Below are 23,448 nucleotides of genomic sequence, written 5' to 3'. Positions count from 1 at the left end.
TCACCTCAGAGAGGGGCAGCTCCAGAGTAAGCCACAGGGGTGCCTGTCCCACTTCGATTGTCTCCATCTAAGTGACTCCGCTCCTCTAATTTCCTGCAGATGCCCTCATGCACTCACCAGCTTGTGTGTGAAACACAGCAGTGCCTTGGAGCCTACACTGGGGCAGAAGGACGCATCCCCAGCCTCACCTCTCATGCTCCTGACCCATGGGGCCTCACCATCCTGCCCAGGCCCCTGCAGAGACTGAGGGGCCTCTGCCCATCCCTGGGTGTAGGTGACTCATGCACAGGAGCACAAGGTGCTCACACATGAGCAGAAGATGGGGACTCACAAGGTTTTGCCTTCCCATAACAAAGATGACATCGGGGAAAACAGAGAGATGACACCCTCAAAGACACCCCTCCTTGACCATCACCTGCATAGAGTTCACCCATCCAGGGTCTGTGGCTGGTGGGCTCTGGATGCCCACAAAAATGACCCACTTTGCTGTGGCCCCAAGCTCTCACCAATAGCCCATATGATGTCTTCATGCCCTTCCCTGCAGGGGATCTCAGTCTTGTCCTTCAAGCCCAGATCTTTCTATGTGGCAGGAGATGGGGAAGGGATGAAAAAGCAGATGTGTGCAGATTCACACACACACACACATGCACACATAGACACTGAGACACAGACATACCAACTCCGTAGGGCCCAGTCCAGCTCTCTGCGGCTTTATTATTGGGCAAACCTCCTGACATTCGGAGCACTCCCATGGGCAGTGCATAAAGTCGGTGTCCAGGCTCTGGAGACATGCCTGGTGATGGTGATGGTGCCTCCAACCCAGGGCAGATGGAGGGGCTTCTACTTTGTCCTGTCCCCTGCTGGATCTTGGGTGTCGGGCTCTCTCCCAGGGGACTCCGATGGAGCCAGAGGCCAAGCTCCCAGCTACAGCTGCCTGGGCCATTCAGACGGTCGCCTTCAGGGGCACACTGTCCGCTGGTTGATCCGGGTCCTTCTTCCTTGACATGGTCCAGTGGGTGAAAATAAGGATGAGGAAGATTCCTGTGGGGCCCAAGAGGGATGGATCAGGCCTCAGAAGGGGCTGTGGGACTTGTTCATCACGAGGGACTTCCTGTGATTGGCATTGGCTTAACGAAGAGATGAGTTTCCTGGACAGCATCCTGAGGCTGGGCTGGGTATGACTCTGTGGTCCTGGTACCGGGACAAGCTTGACTGCTCCGCCTGCTTGGCCCCTACCCCTCTGAGACTGACCCAGTATACTCAGCCTCCAAAGTCCCCTTCTCTGGGGGACATCAGGGAATGAGTAAGTTGGATGCCAACTCCATGGACCTCCAAGAGAAAGGCTCATCAGAGCAGTGTGCTAGAACCAGCAAGGAAAACCAGCAAGGAGAAAATTTGAGGGGATAAAGAAATAAAGGGGATGGAAGGGGATGCAATTAGGCTAGAAAGACCTGGGTTCTGTCACAACCTGACTGGGTAACCTTGGACCAGTCACTTAACCTCTCTGAGCCTCAGTGACCTCATCTGTAAAATGGGGAGATACCAGGATCTACCTCACAGGGTTGCTGGGAGGGTTCCCAGCAATAGTCCCTACCACACAGTCAATGTGCAATCATGTAACCGTAGATGCTATTATCAGTGATGATATGACTATGATTAACAATTAATCAATGATTAACAATGACTATGATCAAAGGGGCAGGCGCATAATGACTAGGAGAGTTGGGGGCTTCCTTTTTCAGAGCTGGGGGCACCATGGGGACAAAGGTGTTTATTTGGAGGCTGTGGTTCCAACCACCCATTGCCCTTGCCCACGCAGGTAATGCCCAACCTCCATTACCTATTGCTACCAGGGTGCCTACAAGGATGCCTACTGCCGACAGCTTCGTGGGCATGCCCTTCATGCGGCCCACCTTGCGCATGCACTGCCCCTCCATGTTGCAGCGACACACGATCACTGGGGGGAGAGAGGAGGAAGGTAAGAGTAGGGAGGGGAGGGCTGCCCAGCTGCTCAGAGCCCCAGCCCAGCCACCTGGCTGATATGTGTGTGTTTCTGCACATGTGTGTATTCACGTGTGTGTGAAGATATATGCACTAGCCAGGTGTGGTGGCTCACACCTGTAATCCCAGCCCTTTGGGAGGCTGAAATGGGTGGATCACTTAAGCCAGGAGTTCATGGCCGACATGGTGAAACCCTGTCTCTACTAAAAATACAAAAATTAGCTGGGCATGATGGTGCACACCTGTAATCCCTGGTGCACACCTGTAATCCCAGCTACTTGGGAGGCTGAGGCAGGAGAATTGCTTGAATCTGGGAGGCGGAGGTTGTAGTGAGCCGAGATCATGCCACTACACTCCAGCCTGGGTGACAGAGTGAGACTCTGTCTCAAAAAAAAATGTATGTGCCTCTGTGCCTGTTCCTGTGTGCCCAGGTATGTGTGCCCAGCCACAGGTGTGCAAGTGTGCACAGGCATGTGCTGTCCACATGAGGAGTCCGTATGCATGTGTATCCAGCTCCCTCCCCCTGCATCCCAGCAGTTTCCTCAGGAACTGCAGGCTGCACCCAAGCCCAACCTCACCTCGAACCAGGAGCTGCCACATCTGGGCATTGTGGCTGACCACCACGGGGATTATGTGTTCACGCGGCTCCACCCAATGCAGGGCCAAGGTGAGGTAGGCATGGGAACCTTTGGGGACGGCAGGCAACGACCAGGGTCACCAGCCTGGACAGGCCCTCTGGGGGCTGCTCCCTCTAGGCCTAGCCCCACCCCCGTGGTAGAAGGGCATCTCACTTCCAAGTGACACCCCCTCCCTACCTTGGCCACATCCTCCCTCCCTTTCCCCACCACACACCATTGAGAGTCTGGAGGCGCCAATCCCGCTGCACCGTGGGGTTGGGACCAAGGGTGAAGTTGTAGGGACCGTGCCCACTGGCCAGATCGGGGTCCTTGCTGGGTCCACTCACGATCAAGCCATGGTCTTGGCGGGGCGTGCAGAGGTATCGGGTGGGCACAGGGGCGGGAGTCAGGGTTGGGGCAGGAGGGGCCTTCAGGAAGTGGATCACCAGGGGCACAGAGGTGCTCAGTTTCGGCTCATCTGCAGAGGAGGCAGTGCTGAGCTGGCCAGGTGTTGTCAGTGGGAGGGTGAGCTCTGAGGTCCCTGGGCTGCTCCCACAGCCCATGAGTCTTGCCCTACAGACTCCCCTGCCACTCTCCCTCCATGCTTCTCTCCACCTGTCATCATCCCCATGCCACTGTGGACATCCCTGACTGGCGGAGCTCACTGCCGCTGGGTCTGCCCTGTATCACAGTCCAGCTCGGAGTTGAAACCTGCCTCCCGGGGCTCCCCATCCTGGGGCCAGCTCTCTGTCTTGAGCAGTGTTCAGAGTCCTCCACACCTGGCTCCAGTGGCCCATTCACTCCAGCACTCCTTCCCCAGGGGCAGCCTCTGGTCCTCCTGCCACCTCCCCGGCCCTGTACCAGTCCCTGAAGCTGACACCCTGAGAGGCCCTCCAGGGACTAAAGGACAGGGTTGGGAGATTTTGTGTGTCAGTCTAGAAGAGTGGCCAGAGAGGGGAGGCAGACACCAGACTTGCCCGCCGCAGGAGTAGATCCATTCTCAGAGAGGAACATTGAACCCAGCTTCGTATCCGCCTCTCCTGCTTGGGGCTGGGGGTTGCCAGTGAGGGCCTCTGGGAGGAAGTTCAGTCCTGCTGTCTGTCTGTCTGAGGTTTGTACCCCCTCCCAGGGGCTCCCATCACTGCCTGGCCATACCTGTATCCTGGGCCTCCACGAGGACTGTGTAGGTGTCCCCAGGCTGGGCGCCCTGCAGGGACTGGGCAGTGTGCACCTCCCCGGAGACCTTCTCAATGCAGAGCCAGCCCTCTGAGTCATTGACTAGGGAGAACCTGCCGCCCAAGGAAGGAGGTGAGGAGGTACTGGGACTACATACAGGGTTTTGTTCAGAATCCCTCAGGGCTGTGTGACTTGCTTAAATTCTACACCCTCTCTGTGACTCAGGGGCCACAGCAAAGCCTGGGGGGCCCAGTCTCTCTCTCCAGCTTCAGGATTTGTTGTTGTGGTGGTGGTGGGTGTGGGATGAAAAACAGATCATGTGGGTAGGGGAGAAACTCTCAGAGCCTGGGAGGCCCATTTCAACTTTGCTCACTCCAGGTCACCCTGCAAGGGAATCAGAGTCTAGGAACAACCTTGTCTGTCTGAAATCCATTGGGGGGCATTGGAGGAGGGCCTGGTCCTCCCTCCAGGTGCTGAGGCATAATCTGAGCTCTCATGGGGTCCAAAACACCCCTCTCCATGCCCCACCCAGTCCATCCAGCCCCGATCCCTGCCAGGAGTCACAACCTTGGCATTTGCCATAGTTTGAGAAATATTGCAGGCCATAGATAATGTGAGTCCCCTCTGAGGCCCTGGGGTCATCCCCAGGGAGCAGGGGCCATCCAGTCCAGGTAAGGGGCTGGGATTTTAGCTCACCTGAGGGTTCGGCTGATGGGGTCGGAGGGTTGGATGGTCAACAGGAGAGAGCCGGCTGGGGCACTGATGGGGACACTGGCCTCGTAGCTCTCCTGGTCCAACTTGGGGGGTGGCATCATTCTCTCCACCAGCACAGTCACTGTGGCTGTGGCTCCCGGACCTGGGCCTGGCCCCACCAGCTTCGCCACACTCCGCACCACCACTACCACCTCATGACTTGGAGCTACCTCATAACTGAGGTTCTGGAACCAGGAGGCCCAGGTCACTGTGTGGGCCTGGGCAAGGCACACGTGCATGCATGAGTGCATGTGTGGGCCCCTTTCCCAGCCACCCCGGCCCTCACCTTGCAGAGTCTGAGTCTAACATGCCCAGAGTCTGGCTCCCAATCCAGGCCAAAGGTCCCTTCCGTGTCTCCCCTCTCAATGGCAAAATCCATGAGGCGGAAGGCGGGCTCGAGGTCAGCATCAGTGGCTGTGAGCATGGCCACCAGAGTCCCGGGCTCCACATCCTCAGGGAGGCTTATAGGCCCAATCTGGAGAAGGAGGAGGGATGGTGAGCCCCCTGCCAGCATCCTTCCCAAGGCCTTCCTCCCTGCGACTGCTTACCTGGGAAGTGATGAACTCAGGGGCATGATCATTGATGTCTGTGACTGTGACTTCGACCTCACAGGTGCTGCTGAAGCCTGGGGCAGAGGAGAACGTGTTGGTGAGGTCAGGGTAGGAACAGAGGGGACAGGGGGCCTGGGTCACCAATCAGGGCACTTACCACCCTCTATGCCTGCCAGGTCCATGGCCAGCACCAGAAGCAGGATGTTCTGGCCAGCTCGGAGTGGGAGCACCCCCAGTGTCACACTGCCTGAAGTGGGGTCCACCTGGAAGGCTCTCCCCTCTACCCCATCCTCAGGCTCAGGGCTCAGGAGCTGATACACAATGTGGGAATTTGGGGAGCCGGGGGCATCTGCATCCTCTGCTGACAGTCTAGTCACTTCAGTACCTGCAAGACAGCACCTGCCTGGATAGGACCACAGCCCAGCCTGGAGGCCTTACCCACCCACTCCTTATTTTGTGCTGAACTAAACTGAACTTGAGCTCGTGCGTGTGTGTGTGCGTGTGTTATGGAGGGACATTGACATGGGGGCCTGAGGCTGGGTCCTTATCCGAGAGAAGAGCGAGACCAGGTGGTTAATAGAGACTTCGTCCCTCTCCCATCCTGTAGCTCACCTGGGGGGCTGAGCTCAGGGATGCTGACTGCGGGGCCACGTGGAGGGCAGACAGGCACATTGTCATTCTCATCCATCACCAGCACGTGCAGCTCCAGAGGGGCCGCATAGTCCTCGCCACAGGAATTCTGAGCCCGCACCTGGAGCAGGTACTGCGGTGGGCAGTAGGGGGCTTCAGGTCAGGACCAAGGGCAGCTCCAGTCTTGCCTGGCTCTGAGTTTCCTTCTGGTGGGCCAGCTCCAGCTCTTCGGGGCTCTTTCCCACTGCCTCAGCCTCTGTTGTAGTTGTGACACCCCCAAAAGCCAACTGGACCCTGACCAAGCACCCCCAGCCTGCATCCCTGGCTCCCCGTTCATATCACCTCAGCCTGGGCTTCTCTGTCCAGCTCTCTGGTCACGTAGAGGTTTCCCTCCGCATTCACATCAAAGGGTCCCAGGGGATGGCTCTCCAGGTGATAGTGCACATCACCCCCACTCCAGTGTACCTGGGGGGGACACCCCGGGCCAAGGGGCAGGAACGATCCATGTCAGCCCTTGCACCCCATCTGATTTCTGGTTGAGGAGCCTGAGCCCCAACTGTGTGACCCAGGCAAGGTGCTGCCCTCCCTGGGCCTGGAGTCCAGGTGGAATCCTTCTGTTCAGGGCACATGTTGTTAGTGGCCTTGCCCTGGTCCAAGCCTGGAACCTGCCCAAAGTGCCTGAGTGACCAGGTTACTTTATTTTCTGCCCTCTCAGCCTGGGCCTGACCCCAGGGCATTCCTAGAAGAGGCCTGAGACATTCCTGGCCCGGGGTGACAATCCCCATGGCAGCAAGAGGTGACAGCTGTTCTCCCTGAGGAAGCCTTGGGCAAGTTCAAGAGGTCAGAGCACAGAGTCACGCCTGCTAGAGGATGGCAGGGCAGGCTAGGGGCTGTGGGCCTGCGTCCGGGGCCTTGAACACCCCAGTCCACAGTGGGAAGTAATGGGAAGAGTGGAGGGAGGAGCAGGGGTCATGTGGGTTCCAGACCCAGCCCCCAAATATCCATGAGACTCGGGCCTGGCTGCACCATCCATGGGGCTGCTTCAGCACTGACAGCCACTCACTCACCTGGGCCATGTGGTGTGGGTATAGGACTTTGAGATTCTCTGCTAGGTGGATAGGCTCTAGGGGCACCCAGGTGCTCTCTATGATGGAGACTTCCACGGTGGCAGTGGCCTGGTGGCCTGAGGCCTGGTCACCCATGTCCTTGACCTGTACCAACAGGTGGTAGGTCCTCTCCAGGGCATGGTCAAGGCTGGTGCTCCCTAGAACAAGGAAGATGGTCAGCTGAGCAGGCAGCCAGGGAGCAGGCAGCCAGGGAGCAGGGGCCAGGGCATCATTCTCAGCAAGACACCAGACACAAAACCAAGCATACGGCAGGTGATTGGGACACTCTCTTGGCCAAGGGAAGAGAGGAACTTTAAGCACTGTTGTGAGCCTCCAACCACGACACGACAGTTTGCAAAGCCACCTCCATATCTCTCCACACAATGAATGTGTGATAGACTAGAGGGGTAGGTGGATGACCAGGATGAGGTGGTGGGTAGATGGTAGTTGATGGGTTGGTTGGATGAATGGGTGGTTGACTCGGTAGGTGGACAGGAGTTTGAGTGTGTGAATAGGAGAGTGGTTGGATGAAAGGGTGGTTGACTTGGTAGGTGGATGGGAGTTTGACTATGTGAATAGGACAGTGTTTGGATGAGTGATGGGTGGTTGGATTGACTGTGTAAGTGGTTGGGCGGTAGATGGGTGAATGTGTGGCTGGCTATGATGATGTCTGATTCACTTTTCTTTCCATCCCTAGTTCATGCCTCTGGTCTGAGCTTCCAGGTCCAAGTCTCTTCTGCCATCAGTCGCAAGGTCGCCCAGCAGCATCTTAGCTATAAGCCCTTAGACTGTTCCTATCCTTGTCCCTTAGGCCCAGGTCTCCATGGAGTGTGGAGTTGAGGCCCTCCATTCACACCATGTCCTAGCTCTCCATGCCTGGCCCTGCCTCCACACCCTCCTGCCTTGTTGCTCTCTCCACCTAGAGTGCCCTTCCCTCCCTTTTTACCTCTCAAGCTCCCACCCATGCTTGTCTTATGGTTCAGATACCACCTTCTCCAGCCTTCTCTGACCCTCCCTCCCCAGCACATCCTTCTCGGGCTCACCCTTGGGGCTGAGGGCCAGAGCCCCCAGCTGAGTCTCCAGCTGGAACATGTCTGGGGAAGGCTGGGCTGGAACCTGGCTCAGGACGTGAAATCGAAGATCCGAGTTGGCTGTGCCTGGCTCATCCCGGTCTGAAGCCTCAAGGAAGAGGAAGGGGATGCCTGGTTCACGGTGGGAGGGTAAACTGTAAGGGATAGAGAGGGTGGGGAGAGTCTCCCATGCCTCTCCTATTTCTCCTCTGTCCTTTCTTCCCTATCCATCATCACATCAGGACTCTGGAGATGAGCCACAGCTTTTCGTCCTACTTCCTAGATGAGCAAACTAAAGCCAAGAGTGGATGGCACTCTCAGTGGAGTAGGGAGGAACAAGATGGGACAGAAATGGTACAGGATGGGCCAGGCGTGGTGGCTCATGCCTGTAATTCCAGCACTTTGGGAGGCCGAGGCGGGTGGATCACCTGAGGCCAGGAGTGCTAGACCAGCCTGGCCAACAAGGCAAAACCCCGTCTCTTTTAAAAATACAAAAAATTAGCCGGGTGTGGTGGCAGGTGCCTGTAATCCCAGCTACTTGGGAGGCTGAAGCAGGAGAATTGCTTAAACTTAGGAGGAAGAGGTTGCAGTGAGCCGAGATCATGCCATTGCACTCCAGCCTGGGCAACAGAGTGAGAGTCCATCTCAAAAAAAAAAAAAAAAAGAAAAAAGAAAAAAGAAAAAGAAGAAAAGAAAAGAAAAAAGAAATGGGATAGAAATGGCTGCCCTGTCCTATGCCAACTCTCTGGCCATCTCTTCGCTCTCTGCTGTTCCATCAAGGCCCACCTGACCTTACTGTAAATTGGCTGTCCTGGTCACTCACCAGGCCTGGTACCCTGGCTCAGCCGAGCTCTGTAGATGGCTTGAGAGAAATGGGGCACCTGGTCATTCTCATCCTTCACATGGACAAGCACAGGCTGTGGACCCCACAAGACACGTCCATCCTGTGTCTCCAGGGTGACCTGGCAGGGAAGGGGAGTCAGCGTCTGGCCCTGCCTTGCCTGCTCTCCCCTACACCTGGCCCAGCCATACCTGTAGCTGGTACTCTGCCTGCTCCTCTCGGTCCAGGGCCCTGGTCACCAGCAGGAAGCCAGAATCTGGATCCACAGCAAATGGGCCCTCAGCTGCCTTGCCTGAGTCCCCTGACAGCACGATCTGGCCTTCAGCCCCCTCACGGGGCAGCGGCAACTGATGGAAGTGAATAGAAGTGAAGGGAGTGGTGGCCAGGCCTGGGAAATGCCCCCCTCCACCTGATGGCCTCATTTTACATGCGGGGAAACTGAGTCTCAGAGACATCTGGCTCACGTCTGAGGTCACACAGCCAGTAAGCATCAGGACTGAGACTCAGAGCCAGAACTCTTTTCCCTGGACCTGATGCTCCCCAAAACTCTCTGACTCTCTGCCCTTCTTTTTTTTTTGAGAGGGAGTCTTGCTCTGTCACCCAGGCTGGAGTGCAGTGGCGCAATCTCGGCTCACTGCAAGCTCCGCCTCCCGGGTTCACGCCATTCTCCTGCCTCAGCCTCTCCGAGTAGCTGGGACTACAGGTGCCCGCCACCACGCCTGGCTAATTTTTTTGTATTTTTAGTAGAGACGGGGTTTCACCGTGGTCTCGGTCTCCTGACCTCATGATCCGCCCGCCTCAGCCTCCCAAAGTGCTGGGATTACAAGCGTGAGCCACCGCGCCCGGCCCTCTGCCCTTCTTTCTGAAACTTGTTCTTTAACTTAAAGCTCTACTCTCCACTAGGATTAAAATCTGTTAGTCATTCCCACTGCAGGTTGAGCATCTCTAAGCCAAAAATTTGAAATCTGAAATACTCAAAATCTGAAACTTTTTGAGCACCAACATGACGTGACAAGTGGAGAATGCCGCATCTGACCTCATGAGACAGGTCACAGTCAACACATAGTCAGAACTTTGTTTCATGCACAAAATCATTAAAAATATTCGCCCAGGAGCAGACTCACACTGGGCTCTTGGCCCCTCAAGGATTCTATCAGAATTTCACTTCTATACCGTCAGCTCCTTCTCGCCATAGCCTCCCCAGCTCGCAAATCCCAAAGTGGTAATCCCAGCACTTTGGGAGCCCAAGGTGGGCGGCTCACCTGAGGTCAGGTGTTCGAGACTAGCCTGGCCAACATGGCGAAGCCCTGTCTCTACTAAAAATACAAAAAAAAAAAAAAAAAAAAAAAATTAGCCAGGAGTGGTGGTGCATGCCTGTAGTCCCAGCTCCTCAGGAGGCTGAGGCAGGAGAATCTTTTGAACCCAGGACGTGGAAGTTGCAGTGAGCTGAGAACACGCTACTGCACTCCAGCCTGGGTGACAAGAGTAAAACTTCGTCTCAAAAGAAAAAAAATGTGTAATGTTACCTTCAGGCTATGTGTATAAGGTGTATATGAAACATAAATGAATTTCGTATCTAGATTTGGGTTCCATTCCCCAAGATATCTCATGATGTATATGCAAATATTCCAAAATCTGAAAAAAAAAATTCAAAATCTGCAACACTTCTGGTCCCAATCATTTCAGATAGGGGACATTCAACCTGTATAACATGTACATACTCTCTGGAAAGTAGGGTTTCAAAGAGAAACAGCAAGAGGAAGGGTGCCAGAGGAAGGAGAAGGACTTTGTGGGGAGGGATCCCCCCTGCCCCAACCCCAGCTCTCCGGCTCACCTTGGTCAGGTATAAAGGGAAATTTCCACCATAGTTTTCTGGAACGTCCACAGACAGCTCTGCAGGCTGGGCCTCCGGGAGAGCCTGTGGGAGGATTCTCACCTTGTCACCAGGCTCTATCTTCCTGCGTGGGCACTGGGACCCAACAGAAGAGGGGAATTTCTGCCCCCTCCCAGGGCCTGGCCATACCTTAGTCCATCCACCCGCACTCTGGCCTTTGACCTCCTCATCCCACGGTAGCTCTGTAGTCCCAGCTCTGACCCCTCCCATGCCTTGCACCGTTCTCATGGTCAGTGCAATTGGTCTGGGTGGAGTTGGGGGCAAGAGTGTCAACCCCCAAGGCCAAGACCTGAAGGAGAGGAGGCAGGGCCTAGCTCACCTGGGCGACGGAGACACAAAGCAGCCACAGCCAGGCAGGGACCATGGTCAGGACAGGCCTGAGGGACACAGCAGTGAGGATCCAGCCCAGGTGGGTGGGGAGGGGCTTTCCATCCCACACACACAACTAGTGGGATCGCACTGCAGACTAGCCTCCTCTTCCTCCCCTCCAAAGGAGCTGAGGCTCCCCATCTCCTACAGGGTAGTGCCCTGCTCCTTGGCCAGGCCCACCAAGGCCCCCAGGCCCAGCCACCTTGCATCTAGGCTCTTGGCCCATCAAGTACTCTATCGGAATTTCACCTCTAGACCTCCAGCTCCTTCTCGCCATAGCCTCCCCAGGTCGCAGATCCCAAAGTGGTAATTTTCTAGCAACCCCCCAAATCACAAAAGTTTGAAGCTGGAAAGTTCCTGAAGACTTGGAGGGTCACTTCCTGAAGTCACCTCTTGTTGCAGGCAAGGCCTGAAGGCTGGGGTCTGGCCAAGGTCACAGAGGACTTGACCACAGGAGGAGTCCTCCTAGCTCAGGGCCTCTGGGATTGTCCTGCCTCCCACTGCCACCTTCTAGACAAGGAGAGCCCCCGGAGCAGGAGCCCGGCCCTTGTCTCATTATTTCCCAGCCCTTGTCATGGAGCTGGGCAGGCAGAGCAGCGATAAAATAACAACCCCTCTAAGATGAGGCCCTGAGAATTCTTTCCCAGATGACGAGGACAGGGCAGTGTTTCTCCTTTCTCCGACACCAACCCCAGCCTCAGCCATGCCCTCCCCTCCACTCCCAGCCCCTCACCCTCCAGCACCCAAGACTGGCTCCCTAGGTCCAGCTGCCAAGCAAGAGGGCTCCTTCTCCAGGGGGCTCTGGCCAGGCTGGGCTGGGTGGGGCAAGGCAGGACACTTGATCAGGTAGGAGGGTTCAGCCACGCTTGCTCAGGAGTGGAAAAGGCCACTGGGCCCACAGCAGCAGGCCTGGCCCTGCCCAGCCCCCCAAGTTACTCATTGACTTTGGAAAGCTAGGAGCTGCTCAGCATCCGTGACTGCCAGCCCCAGGAGGTGGGGAGATGGTTGGCCTGGCACTCCCTCGACCCCAGCACAGCCCAGGAGGTATTCCTTGGCCCTCTGGGTCTGGACACTGCTTTTTCTGTGGCTCCAGACTTGGTCTCACTTATCTCCCAGGCTCCAGAGTCTGCAGCCACACCTTTGCACACTCTGTTCCTTTTGCATGGAACACCCTTCCCACTCATTCATCTGTGTGGTAAGCACCTGCTCATGCTTCAGTGCTCAGCTCAAATGTTCCTTTTTCCAGGAAACTTCCCCTATGTTCCCAGGCTTGTTCAGGAGCCTCCTCTGGCAATGCCCCTCCCCCTCACGCCATGCCATGTGCTATCTCTATTAATACACAGAGGACACCAGATTGTCATTGTCTGCCTCTTACATTAGACTGGGAGCCCTTTGAGAGCAGAACTCAGGGACTCAGGAATGACCTGGCTCTCATTCTGCCCTGGCAGCTCCCCATGGCTTGTGGAACTAAGACAAGGAGCTGGAGGTTGCAAAGGATGGGTGAGCAGTGCATGAGTGGAAGTGGGTATTGGGGCTCCAGACCACCCCCCGAGGGGGACCTGTGGTGGGGGAGTGCAGCAGCCTATGAGCTCCCGAAGTCCTTACATTGGCCACTCAACAGTGACAGGGCTGAGACAGTCGGCAGTCTCGTGCCTCTAAGAAGATTAAACTGGCTCAGGTGACCTTGAGGGAGTTGCAGGGCTGAACAGGGGCTCTCCCCGCAATGAGGGCAGCCAAGCAGAGCCAGGAGATGCTTCTGGGGCCTGGGAGTCTGGAACGAGGGGAGAGGGTGGGAAGTGGGTCTCCAGTCCCTCCCCAGCCTTGGAGCTTCCCATGGTCCCCACGAAGTCCTTCCCACGGTACATCTGATTAGTCTCTCTCTCAGGCCAGAAGCTACCCCCAGCTGCCCCCAGCCTTGTCACAAGCTGAGTGCCTGCTTCAGGGTCACTCTGGCACCCAGCCTGGAGCAGTGCAGTGTGGGGAGGTTGAAGGGGCTTTCACACGTGTTAAGCTCCTGCTCTGCGCCCAGCACTGCTCTGAGCACATACCTTCATTATGCCACATACTGCGTTCTGAAGGGCCATTGTGCCCGTGTCACACGCTGGGGCACAGAGAAGCTGAGTGGTTTGCCTAGGGTCACACAGTCAATAAGTGACAGCCAGGAAGGCCTGGGGACCCTCACTTGCTCTGAAACTACCATGCCTTCTGCATTCCTTGAAGTATGTGGGGAGGAGGGGCAGAGCAGCAACAGCTCTGAGCAGTTACCTCTGCCCTGGGGAGCACGTGGGTGAATCTCAGCACTCCCCTGTATATGGAGGGGCAGCCCTCAAGCCTCCTCCTGCCATTCAACAAGCTGCAATCAGGATTCTAACCAGGTTGCCAAGGCTCCCTGGAGTCTGTGGAATGAATACATTGAACTAAGGAAGGAATGTATGGACCTTGGCCCAGAACCTTCTTAGAAACTGCCCCCCACCTCGCCCCAGGCTGCCTCCAGGCTTTGGAGATGGGCAGACCTGTATACCAGTACCCACTCAGCCACTTCCCACCCGGCACCAAATGGGGATGGTTTTTCCTGAGACCATGTAGATAAAAACTCTTAGCAGCACTTGTGCCGAGGGTGAGGGAGCCATGGGCATGGGTGGGCAGGGAGACAGGTGCATCCCTAAACATAAGCATGAGTACACCTTCCTATACAAATGCAAGACCTCTCATTCCAGGCAGGGCGGGCTCCCGGCAGCTGTTCCCACCAAAACTGAATTAGCCAATGCTGAGCATGGAATGTTCTGGCCTGGATACTCATGGTAGAGAGAACAGTGAGGGCCTCCTCAGTAGCTCAACCCCAGCGAAGAGGTGGAGGAGCCATGTGGAGCTGTGTGTGCCTTCACAAACCACCCTTCCGAGGTCTCTATCCCTAACCTCAGCTGATTCCAGCCCCTCAAGAGGGAACAGGGCAGAAATACCAGCTGTGGAGCCAGATCCTGCCTGGTTGTGAGACCCAGGGTTCCTGCCTGGTTGTGAGACCCAGGGCAGAATGTGTTCCCTTGAGCAGCCTCAGTTTCCCTTTATGGACAGTGAGGTGATTGAACCCTCAATCAGTTGGGCAACACCAGGCCCCAGTGCAGAAAGAGAAGAATCTGGATAACAGGGACTGGGAGGGGTTTGTGTCTCCTGCTCCTTGAACTCCTAACCAGACCCGATGCCCATCCCAGCTGGCTATATCCGGACCCTCACATTAACACATCATGGCCACACACTAGGGTGGGGCAGTGAGCCCCCACCCCTCAACTTCAGAAATCCTTCCAGCTCCTGAAGCGCCCAGATAGGAGGAAAGAGAGTCAACAGCCATGACTATCAGGAAATAGCCTTTATTACAAAAATCTGCATGTAAACAAATAGCCACCGCACTGATCAGCCTCCCTCCAGGGCAGGCACACCCGGGCTGTGAAAAAAGGCAGAGTCCTCTCCCGGCACACAGGCCTGCCCCGCGGCTGCGCTGCGGCTTCTTGGGACGCATATGAGCCTGCGCATGCATCTCTGTGGGCCCAGCCCTCACTGGCCCCTGGGAGCCACCTCTCAGGGCAGCACTGTCTATCTGTCCATGACCATGAGGTTGGGGGTGCCCGGCTGGCAGCTCCGAGGGACCCAGAGTCTGAGCCTGCTCTGAGGCACCTGGGGCAGTTGGCTGGGCCAGCCCACCAACCCTTCCGTTCGTCTCCCACCACAGTGGGAGCGGGTGGGACCTAGAGAACCGAGAGGTCGTGGCAGGACTTGGACTTGGCGCGAAAGGCCATCTTGCGGCTGTTACGAGCTACGATGCGGCCCAAGAAGCGCTTCGCCTTTTTGCCAAGGCTCTCTCGCCTCCGGGTGCCTGCTTGCCGTCGCGCGTTGGCCTCTTTGCTGTCCCTGCGCAGGCGTATCTGGCGCACGACACCTTCAAACAGCGCCTGGACATTGTGGTGCAATGCCGCTGATGTCTCAATGAACTTGCAGTCAAAGACCACCGCGCAGGCCCGGCCCTCTGTGTGGGTGGGGAAAGGCAGGCACCAGTAAACAAAGGGTGGGTGAGTGAGGAGCCCCCTCCAACACTGGCCACCCATGGAAGCTGCCACTCGAGAATTTGCAAGGTCCTCCCCGAAAACACAGAGACCCCAGCTCCTGTACTGAGGGTACTGGGCACTGCTGTGTCACCCAGTAGGCAGAGTGCCTGCGTTTAAGGAGCCCCTAAAACAGTGGCCCTCAAAAGGAGATCCACTTATTGAAATAATTTGAAGCCTGATGTTTAAACAAAGTACGACAGTAGTAAACACAGGAAAATGAGAACTATGTTGGACAACTTAGTATCTTATATTATTTTTCTGAGACGGAGTCTCGCTATCTCCCAGGCTGGAGTGCAGTGGCACAATCTCGGCTCACCGCAATCTCCGCCTCCTGGGTTCACGCCATTCTCCTGCCTCAGCCTCCCGAGTAGCTGGGACTACAGGTGCCTGCCACCATGCCGGGCTAATTTTTTGTATTTTTAGTAGAGACGGGGTTTCACCATGCTGGCCAAGATGGTCTCAATCTCCTGACCTCGTGATCTGCCCGACTCGGCCTCCCAAAGTGCTGGAATTACAGGCGTGAGCCATCCCCCGGCCCGCACCCGGCACAACTTAGTATTTTTTTAATTCGAGGTTATATCACGATGAATGATCCAGTGGACTGGGGTTGCGGGGACAAGATCACCAAGTCACTGCTGGGTTCCTCTGAGGGGCTCAGTACTGGGGACCACAGAAAAGGATGCTGAGGCCAAGTGGGAAGGGTCTTCCCCGGAGCCAAGTCTACTCTAAGAATGGCCCAGACCTAGGACACAGGCTCTGATCTCCTGGCCTGTTCCCCTACACTCTCTTCCACCCACTTACCCCCCAACCAGCCAGGCCAGGACCTAGAGGGGCAGGAGAGGAGGGCCCTGTGGTCCCCAGCTCCCCTATCAGATTTGGTTCTTTCACCAGCCCTCTGGGGCCTTCCGGAGCCCTGCGAGCAGGCACCGGCTGTCTCCCATTTCCCTCCCCGCCAGTTTTCTTTCTGAACATTTTTAGCCTCTGATGATCCGCGGGGACTCAAGCTGAGCCAAGACTGCCTGGATCAAGGGTGCTCCCTCCCCCTGCGACCTGCCGCCTACTCACCATCCACTGAGACCTCACGAGAGCGCACCAGGTCACTCTTGTTGCCCACAAGGATGATGGGCACATCATCTGTTTGCCGTGCACGCCGCAGCTGGACTCGCAGTTCTGAGGCCTTCTCGAAGCTGCCCTTGTCCGTCACTGAGTACACGATGACATAGGCATCCCCCATGGCCATGCAGTGGCCGGGCAACCAGCGGCCCCCGTCCTGGGGAACACACACACACATCTGCTCAACAGTCCTCATGCCCCCGACACGAGCCTGGCACTCCCAGACCCCTAACCCAACTCACTCCTCCCTCCCCTGCCCTGGGTCTCAGCCTGCACCCTACCTGCTCCCAAATGTCGTAGACCATGAGTGATGCCTCTTCTCCGTCCACCACAATGGAGCGATCATAGGTGTGCCCTAGGCAGGAGGCCAGTAGACAGGTTACCAGCTGACTGTCAAAGCCCCTGCTGCCAGGTTTCCTGTTCTGGCCACACCCTCCAACTCCTCCCCAGAGCCCTCCTTACCCTCCACTCCACTTGCAGATGCTGGTATGTGGCAACAGCAGTGCCAGGCAGGGAAGTGGGAGCTGGAGGGCATGGTGTGCCTGACCTCCACCCACATGCCCCCCAAGCTAGCAATGTCCCAGGTGGCCGCTTCAATGCCCCCTGCCCTTCTGCTTCCTGGGTCCCAAGATGGCTCTGACCCAGTGGCCTGAGTTAGAATACTGACTGTCCTGCTCCCTGGGGACCTTGGCCACCTAGGGCTCCTCTCTTACAGGAGGAACTCTGGTTAGAAACTCTGACCTGTCCCTGATAGGCAGGGAGGGATGTCCGGTCCCATCCCACAGAGTAGCCATATCTATGCCCTGGCCTTCTACTCTGGGCATTTCTTCCCTACCAAAGGCTGGGGGGTGTCCCTTCTTCTTTCCTTTCCCCATTTATGAAATGGGTAGGTAGAGGCATGATTCCGAAAGCGCCAATAGAATTCCACACTATTGGCCAGGCGCGGTGGCTCACGCCTGTAATCCCAGCACTTTGGGAAGCCGAGGTGGGCGGATCACGAGGTCAGAAGTTCGAGACCAGCCTGGCCAACATGGTGAAACCCCATCTCTGCTAAAAACACAAATATTAGCCGGGTGGGGTGGTGGGCGCCTGTAATCCTAGCTACTCTGGAGGCTGAGGCAGAAGAATCCCTTGAAACCTGAAGGCGGAGATTGCAGTGAGCCTAGATCGAGGCCACTGCACTCCAGCCTGGGCGAAAGAGGGAAACTCCATCTCAAAATAATAATAATAATAACAATAACAATAATAACAATGATAATAACAATAATTCCACGGTACTTGCGGCTTTGAGTTCCGGTCTCAGCCCCTAGTCCTAGCCCCCTGATCGTCCCTCCCCTGAACAGCTGGGTCCCCTCACCTGCTGCCTCTGCCTCAGGACCGTCCTCCACACCGCCGAAGATGCGCGCCAGGGCGCTCTTGCCCACGCCAGGCGCCCCCAGTAGCAGCACCTTGTAAACGCTCTCGTCTGAGTCACTGCCCGCTGAGCTGAGCGAGTCCTCGGAGTCCTCGGGCCAGTCCAGTCTGGGACCCTGGGTCCCCGTCCCGGCCGCGGCCGCCGCCAGGGCACCGGGGGCCAGCGCCGCCTGCAGGTCGCGCTCGTCCACCGGCATGCTGCGGCGGTGCAGCGGCGGCGCGGGGCCCCAGGGTGTGCTGCCCCGACGGCGCTCGCGCTCCTGGCCCCCGCCGCGGCTCCCGCCCGCTCCGCTGCCGCCGCCGTTCAGGGTCATCGCGTCCGGGGCCGTCTAGGGGATCAGGAACCCGGGTGGCTGTGTAAGCCGCGAGGGAGGCGGGACCCGGGGCGCACCTGCCCAACCTGGAGTCAGACGGGATGCTCCGGCCGAGGTCCCGCCGCAGCCCTCCCCCAGCCCCGAGGTCGCGGAGCCCTCACCCGGGACCCCTCCGGACCTGACGCATCCATCTGCAGCTGCCCCGACCCCGCTCCTCCAGGACACTCACCCACTCGCACACAGACACGCTCAGGACTAGGATCGGGATTAGGATGCCACCCACTCGTAGTCCGGACTCGGACTCTCGGGTTTCCGCCGCCGCTGCTGCGGCAGCCACCGCCTTCTCAGCCCGCACTGGGCTCTGGCTCCAGAGCCACCTATTTAAGCCTCCACCCGCCCCCGCTCCCGCCCCCGGTCCGCGCTGCTGCGGGGGCTGACGTGTCTGTCCACCCCCACCAGGGGAATCCCCCACCTCCTCCTCGGACCTCACACCCCCGACACCCCGCCCTACCCGCCAGGGGAGTAGCGGTAGCTGTCTGGGAATAGAGGGGCTGACCGGTAGGCGAGGTCCGGGGCTGTGTGTGTGTGTGTGAGAAGGAGAGAGAGAGTGAGGTTGCTGGGGGAGTACGTGATGGGGAGGCAGGCAGCGGGGTAAACTCAACCAGCCAAGAGCAGCAACTGCCCTCTGGAGAAGCATTCGGTCTGGCCCCGTGAGAGTGAATTCTCCCTTCCCTCTCCCCAAGTCCCGGTTCGTCCTCTTAGCAAGTAAACTAGTTACAGGCTGGACAGAGATCCCCCTTCTCTGCCCATGACACCCACTCGCCATAGGCTCAGGTCTGAGCTAGAATTTAGGGGGTGTCCTAAATTCACACAAAATCCTTTCCACTCCCTCCCCATCCTGGAGTTGAAGATTCTCCCTAACGAGCCTACCCTTCAGTGTGAGGGTTGGTGTCACCCCATGAGCCCCTGGGGGCCCTAAGAGGGCTGCTGGGGGTGGGGGCAGCTCTGACAGTGTTGCAGGTGGAGATGCCTGCTTGAATCCCGGGGAGGAAACCCCAGCCCAGAAGAGAGAAGGGATTAAACTCAGTCCCCATCCCACCTCCCAGCACCCACCAGGCAGCTGCCAGCAACTCTGCTAAAAATAAATAATCTGCCCCAGCCCTGGCCCTGGCCCTGGTTATTCTGCTCCTGGACTGGAAGTTGCCCAGAGTTGGGGAAATCCAGGCCAGTGGGTGTTGAATGCCAGCTGGAGCCAGCCACTTTGAGTCGTCAAGGTCTCCCTTCTTCCCTCTAGCTGCAGGCTGAGCCAGCCACCCAGGGCACATCCAGGGCCTAGAGGTTCAGGCCCACACCCAAGAGGGGCATAAACACAGGGTGTGGTCAAGGCATGAGGAGTGTCTTAGCTCCCTGCTCATCTCTCAGGGGTGTGAGGGCTGCAGGTCAGGCTGTGAGGTATTTTGTGACAGGGACCTGCTATCAGACTGTGACATCTGATTGTGACAAGTGTGGTGGGGGTGGGAGGGCATCCATTTGGGGCTCAGGTGACATCACAGATGGATGGACCCTGGTGGGTTGTAGTAGGTTGTCATGGAGACCTGGGCCAGGCTCTTTGGCTGCTGCATCAGTTTCCTTGGCAATGCCTAAGAAGCCCTCGGATTGAGGAGGACCTGGCTCGGTAAGATTAGGGCCCTCTTGTCCTTGAGGTCTCCAAAGTAGGCAAAAGCTGGGCTGAGGGGTGGCCTGCCCATGGTCCTAGGGGATCTTGGAGGCCTGAGCATCCCCATGCTGATTCTGGCTTCCTGAATGAACTCCAGTGGGAAGAGGGAGTTATGGGCAGAGCTTCCCATTAGCAGACAAGTCTAAAGAGCCAGCACACACTTCCCATGAGGAATCCTGGCTGGGCTGCCTGTGCCCCCTCCAACCCCACAATTGTGCCACTGGAAAGAGCCCCTAGGTGTCTGGCAGAGGGTGAGGGTGGGGGGTAGCTGTGGCCCTTCCCAGCAGGGGGCCATGCAAAGAAGGAGGGCTGGGTTTCCCCTCTGGCAATCTGAGCTCTTGACCTCAGCAGTGTTTCTTCATTGCCAAGGGAACTGCATCCACAAAGGGCCACTCAAGCCCCAGGCATTCCAGTGGCTGCTCCAACAGGCCAGAGACACTCACCACAAGCTAGATATGGCCAGGGGCCCCAGGGATTAACACCAGGACACGACCTTGAGACACCCCCACTCCCATCACCTGGTCCTCCCAGCTCTCTGGGCTGAGCATGGCTGCCCAGGAGGAATAAACTGAGGCCAGAACCACTCCTAGGTCCACCCGGGCTTCAGATCCCAGCTGTGCTCCTTGCTAGCTGTTTCACCTGTGTCCATTTATCTAGGCTGAGCCTCAGTTTCTCCAGTGTAGAACAGGGATCATCCTTTCCTGACGGTTATTATGAGACAAAACAAACATGAAATGCAGAGGCACAGTAGTTGGCTCAAGTTGGACACACAGTAATATCTCACTAAGAGCACGTTTATCATCATCATCCTTGGTTGGATGGGGCAGGTTAGGTGAATTTGTGGTCCCTCTCCTGTTTCTGCTCCACTCTCTCCAGGACGGTGGTCTGTCCAGGAGTGGGGCAGAGGTCTCAGGAACAATGCAGATACCTCTGCCCTAGCCCCATACCCATGTCTCCTCTCTGCAGGACCCCACACTCTTCCCCCTCCCTCAGGTGACAAGATGTTGCAGAGGAACTGGGCTGGGCTTCAGTGTCCCCACCCCCTCCTCACACCACAGCCTTCAGGCCCCAGGGCCTCTGCTGTGTTCTAAGGCCCAATGCATTCATTCATTCCGCAGTCCTGTACTAAATGCCTACTGTGTGCCAGGCCCTTGTGCTGGGGGCAGGATGATGAGCAAAAATAGACATGGCTGGGCATGTTCATACATGTCATCTAATCCCTGGGTCAAACTCAAGCTATGATTTGTTGTTCCCATTTTGTAGACATGGTAACCAAGGCCTGAGGGGTCACAGGCCAGAAACAGCAGAGCCAGAGATACCTGGTGGAGGGTTTCAGGAACCTCAAACTTCACCACCCCCTGTACCCGTGTCCTCAGATAGCATCTGGGGTTCCAGAAAGTTCCCTGGGCACTGGCCCAGGATGCACAGATGGTGGCCCTGCAGGCAGCCAGGGGCCAGGCACTGATGAGTCAAGAGTGACAAGAGAACTATCTGATACATCAGCTGTGGCATGAGCAGTTTGGTGTCCCTTACCCACCATGGCCTGGCTGCCAGGAAGGCCAGCCAAATGACTCAACCACACCTGCCGCCCCCATGACTCCCTTTGTCCCCAGCTCAACACAGACGCCATGGCCACCTCAGACAGGGACTGTCAGGCAGAAGGTACACACGTCGCAGGGTGAGGCCTTCAGCTTGGGAAGGCTCCCCGGGGCTCAGCTGCTCACCCTGCCTCTCTGGAGCCCTCAGCTTCCTCATCTGTGCGGGATACAGTGCCTAGATCATCAGAGCTAGGCCTAGACCCATTTAAATCTCCCAAGAGCAGTCCCGAGTGGTTGCCATGACTATCCCCCTATCACAGATGAAGCAGCTCTGGGCAATAGGGGCTGATGGCTTCACCTCTCTGATCTTAGGTAGCCAGATCTAGCACCTCCTCTTGGTCATTAGGTGGTGAGACCACTCCCTCCTAAGAGTGAGCCGAGTGGGGGCAATAGGAGTTGGGGTTCAGGATGGGCTTAGCCCCTTCTGTAGGCAACGGCGCCCCCTGCCAGCTGCACAGCACCTATCAAGCTGCTCAGGGCCTCCTTTACTCCCTAGCCAGAAGTCTTTTTTTTTTGAGACAGGGTCTTGCTCTGTCACCCAGGATGGAGTACAGTGGCACAACAGCTCACTGCAGCCTCAACCTCCTGGGCTCAAGTGATCCTCCCACCTCCACCTCCCAAGTAGCTGGAACCACAGGCATGCACCACCATTCCCCACTAATTACACACAAAAATTTTATTTTAGAGACAGGATCTTGCTATGTTGCCCAGGCTTGCCTCAAACTGCTGGGCTCAGGCGATCCTCTCACATCAGCCTCCCAAAATGCTGGGCTCAGGCGATCCTCTCACATCAGCCTCCCAAAATGCTGGGATTACAAGTGTGAGCCACTGTGCCCGGCTAGACGTATTGAGAAGTAAATTAGAGGCCGGGCGCGGTGGCTCACGCTTGTAATCCCAGCACTTTGGGAGGCCGAGGCGGGCGGATCATGAGGTCAGGAGATTGAGACCACGGTGAAACCCCATCTCTACTAAAAATACAAAAAAAAATTAGCCAGGCGTGGTGGCAGGCGCCTGTAGTCCCAGCTACTAGGAGAGGCTGAGGCAGGAGAATGGCGTGAATCCGGGAGGCGGAGCTTGCAGTGAGCCGAGATTGCACCACTGCACTCCAGCCTGGGTGACAGAGCGAGACTCCGTCTCAAAAAAAAAAAAAAGAGAAGCAAATTAGAGTTGTTCCTTGGTATCCACAGGGGATTGGTTCCAGGATCCCCATGAATCCCAAAATCCATGAATACTTAACTAACTCCTTTTCATATTTTTTTACTTTATTTTTTAAATTCAACTTCAGTGGCTGAGATCAAGTCTCTTATATAAAATGGCATAGTATTTGCATTTAACCTCTGCACATTCTTCCATATATTTTAAGTCATCTCCGGATTACTACTGTAATACCTAATACAATGTATTGTAAGTTGTTGTTAGACTGCATTGGTTAGGGAATAACAAGAAAAAAAGTTTGTACATGTCTAGTACAGATACAGTCATCCTAGGCCTAACTACATTTTCGATCCACAGTGGGTTGTACCCATGGATGTAGAACCCATGCATAATGACTACATTTATTCTAGAAGCCCATTTCCTGTCCAAAAATTGGGGATAAAGAATAGCAAGCTAGGTGCGATGGCACACGCCTGAGAGAGAGAGAGAGGACAGCAATTGCTGCATAGGGCTGGATGGAGAACTAACTAGATAGTAAGTGTAAAGCCCTCGGCTGAATTCCATTCTTAGGATAGGCTCAATGCTGTCAGCAGGCCCTCAAGAACAGATCTGCAAAATGGCCAGGATCCCTACTGAGGTTTCTCTGCCCACAATCACATCTGGGCCTCAGTAGGGATGAGGTGGGGTTGGGCACTGCTTCTTAATATTGCCATTTATCCTCAGAGAATGAGACTAAGGCAGGAAGGATGTTCCCCTGGGAAAGTGATCCTAAGCGGCTAAGCCAAGGTCTAAGCCCTACAGTCTGTCCAAATGCAATCTGGGCACAGGGCCAAGGGGAGGCAGAGGCCTTAGACCCGAGCACATCACTTCACGGTGCTGAGCTTCCCTCTTACTCAACACTGGGGGTGACACACGCCTTTGGGAGGGCTGATTGAGAGGGTGCCTCAGGTTCCCTTCAACAGAGAAGTCTGATGTCACTGCCCTTACCAGGGACCAGATGGCCATCACTAACAGCAGCAAAAGCTGGCATCAC

At 56.4% G+C, this 23,448-nt stretch overlaps 2 protein-coding genes across 5 annotated transcripts; both read right to left on the bottom strand.

Annotated features, from left to right (window-relative positions):
• Window positions 1–673: 673 nt before the first annotated feature.
• CDH16 (cadherin 16) lies at window positions 674–11,814 on the bottom strand. 4 transcript variants are annotated; one of them, XM_030795692.1, is made up of 18 exons: window positions 11,742–11,814; window positions 10,959–11,016; window positions 10,580–10,663; window positions 8,937–9,092; window positions 8,728–8,866; window positions 7,878–8,036; window positions 6,796–6,992; window positions 6,071–6,193; window positions 5,711–5,861; window positions 5,256–5,483; window positions 5,096–5,172; window positions 4,834–5,022; window positions 4,491–4,732; window positions 3,774–3,907; window positions 2,854–3,096; window positions 2,580–2,687; window positions 1,841–1,957; window positions 674–1,041 (listed from the first exon to the last, which is right to left on the bottom strand). In XM_030795692.1, exons 2-18 carry the CDS (start codon window positions 11,001–11,003, stop codon window positions 944–946), a joined length of 2,490 nt encoding a protein of 829 aa, XP_030651552.1. In that variant the 5' UTR covers window positions 11,004–11,016; window positions 11,742–11,814; the 3' UTR covers window positions 674–943. The 4 variants fall into 4 exon arrangements, with proteins under 4 accessions (XP_030651552.1, XP_003262914.2, XP_003262915.2 ...); XM_003262866.2 differs by having other exon boundaries at window positions 2,854–2,979; XM_003262867.2 differs by lacking the exon at window positions 7,878–8,036 and having other exon boundaries at window positions 6,796–6,918; window positions 8,786–8,866.
• A 2,543-nt stretch (window positions 11,815–14,357) lies between these two features.
• RRAD (RRAD, Ras related glycolysis inhibitor and calcium channel regulator) lies at window positions 14,358–18,296 on the bottom strand. Its single transcript, XM_003262868.4, has 5 exons — window positions 18,175–18,296; window positions 17,576–17,960; window positions 16,500–16,573; window positions 16,171–16,375; window positions 14,358–15,026 (listed from the first exon to the last, which is right to left on the bottom strand). The coding sequence occupies exons 2-5, from the start codon at window positions 17,943–17,945 to the stop codon at window positions 14,749–14,751; spliced, it is 927 nt and encodes a 308-aa protein (XP_003262916.1). The 5' UTR covers window positions 17,946–17,960; window positions 18,175–18,296; the 3' UTR covers window positions 14,358–14,748.
• Window positions 18,297–23,448: the final 5,152 nt, after the last annotated feature.

This window comes from Nomascus leucogenys, chromosome 2 (genome assembly GCF_006542625.1).
Source record: "Nomascus leucogenys isolate Asia chromosome 2, Asia_NLE_v1, whole genome shotgun sequence".
Lineage (NCBI taxonomy): Eukaryota > Metazoa > Chordata > Mammalia > Primates > Hylobatidae > Nomascus > Nomascus leucogenys.
Note: the sequence above shows the minus strand (reverse complement) of the source record. Positions and strands in the feature narration are given on the sequence as shown.

Excerpts from the sequence above, each read along its gene's own strand:
- CDH16 (XM_030795692.1), bottom strand. The coding sequence starts at position 11,003 with ATGGTCCCTGCCTGGCTGTGGCTGCTTTGTGTCTCCGTCGCCCAG. Across the intron at positions 3,097-3,773 it reads CGTGGAGGCCCAGGATACAG|ATGAGCCGAAACTGAGCACC; the intron begins GTATGGCCAGGC and ends CCTCCTCTGCAG. Across the intron at positions 1,958-2,579 it reads GTGGCAGCTCCTGGTTCGAG|TGATCGTGTGTCGCTGCAAC; the intron begins GTGAGGTTGGGC and ends CTCTCCCCCCAG.
- RRAD (XM_003262868.4), bottom strand. The coding sequence starts at position 17,945 with ATGACCCTGAACGGCGGCGGCAGCGGAGCGGGCGGGAGCCGCGGCGGG. Across the intron at positions 16,574-17,575 it reads TCCTGAGGCAGAGGCAGCAG|GGCACACCTATGATCGCTCC; the intron begins GTGAGGGGACCC and ends CCTCCTGCCTAG. Across the intron at positions 15,027-16,170 it reads TCGTGAGGTCTCAGTGGATG|AGGGCCGGGCCTGCGCGGTG; the intron begins GTGAGTAGGCGG and ends CCACCCACACAG.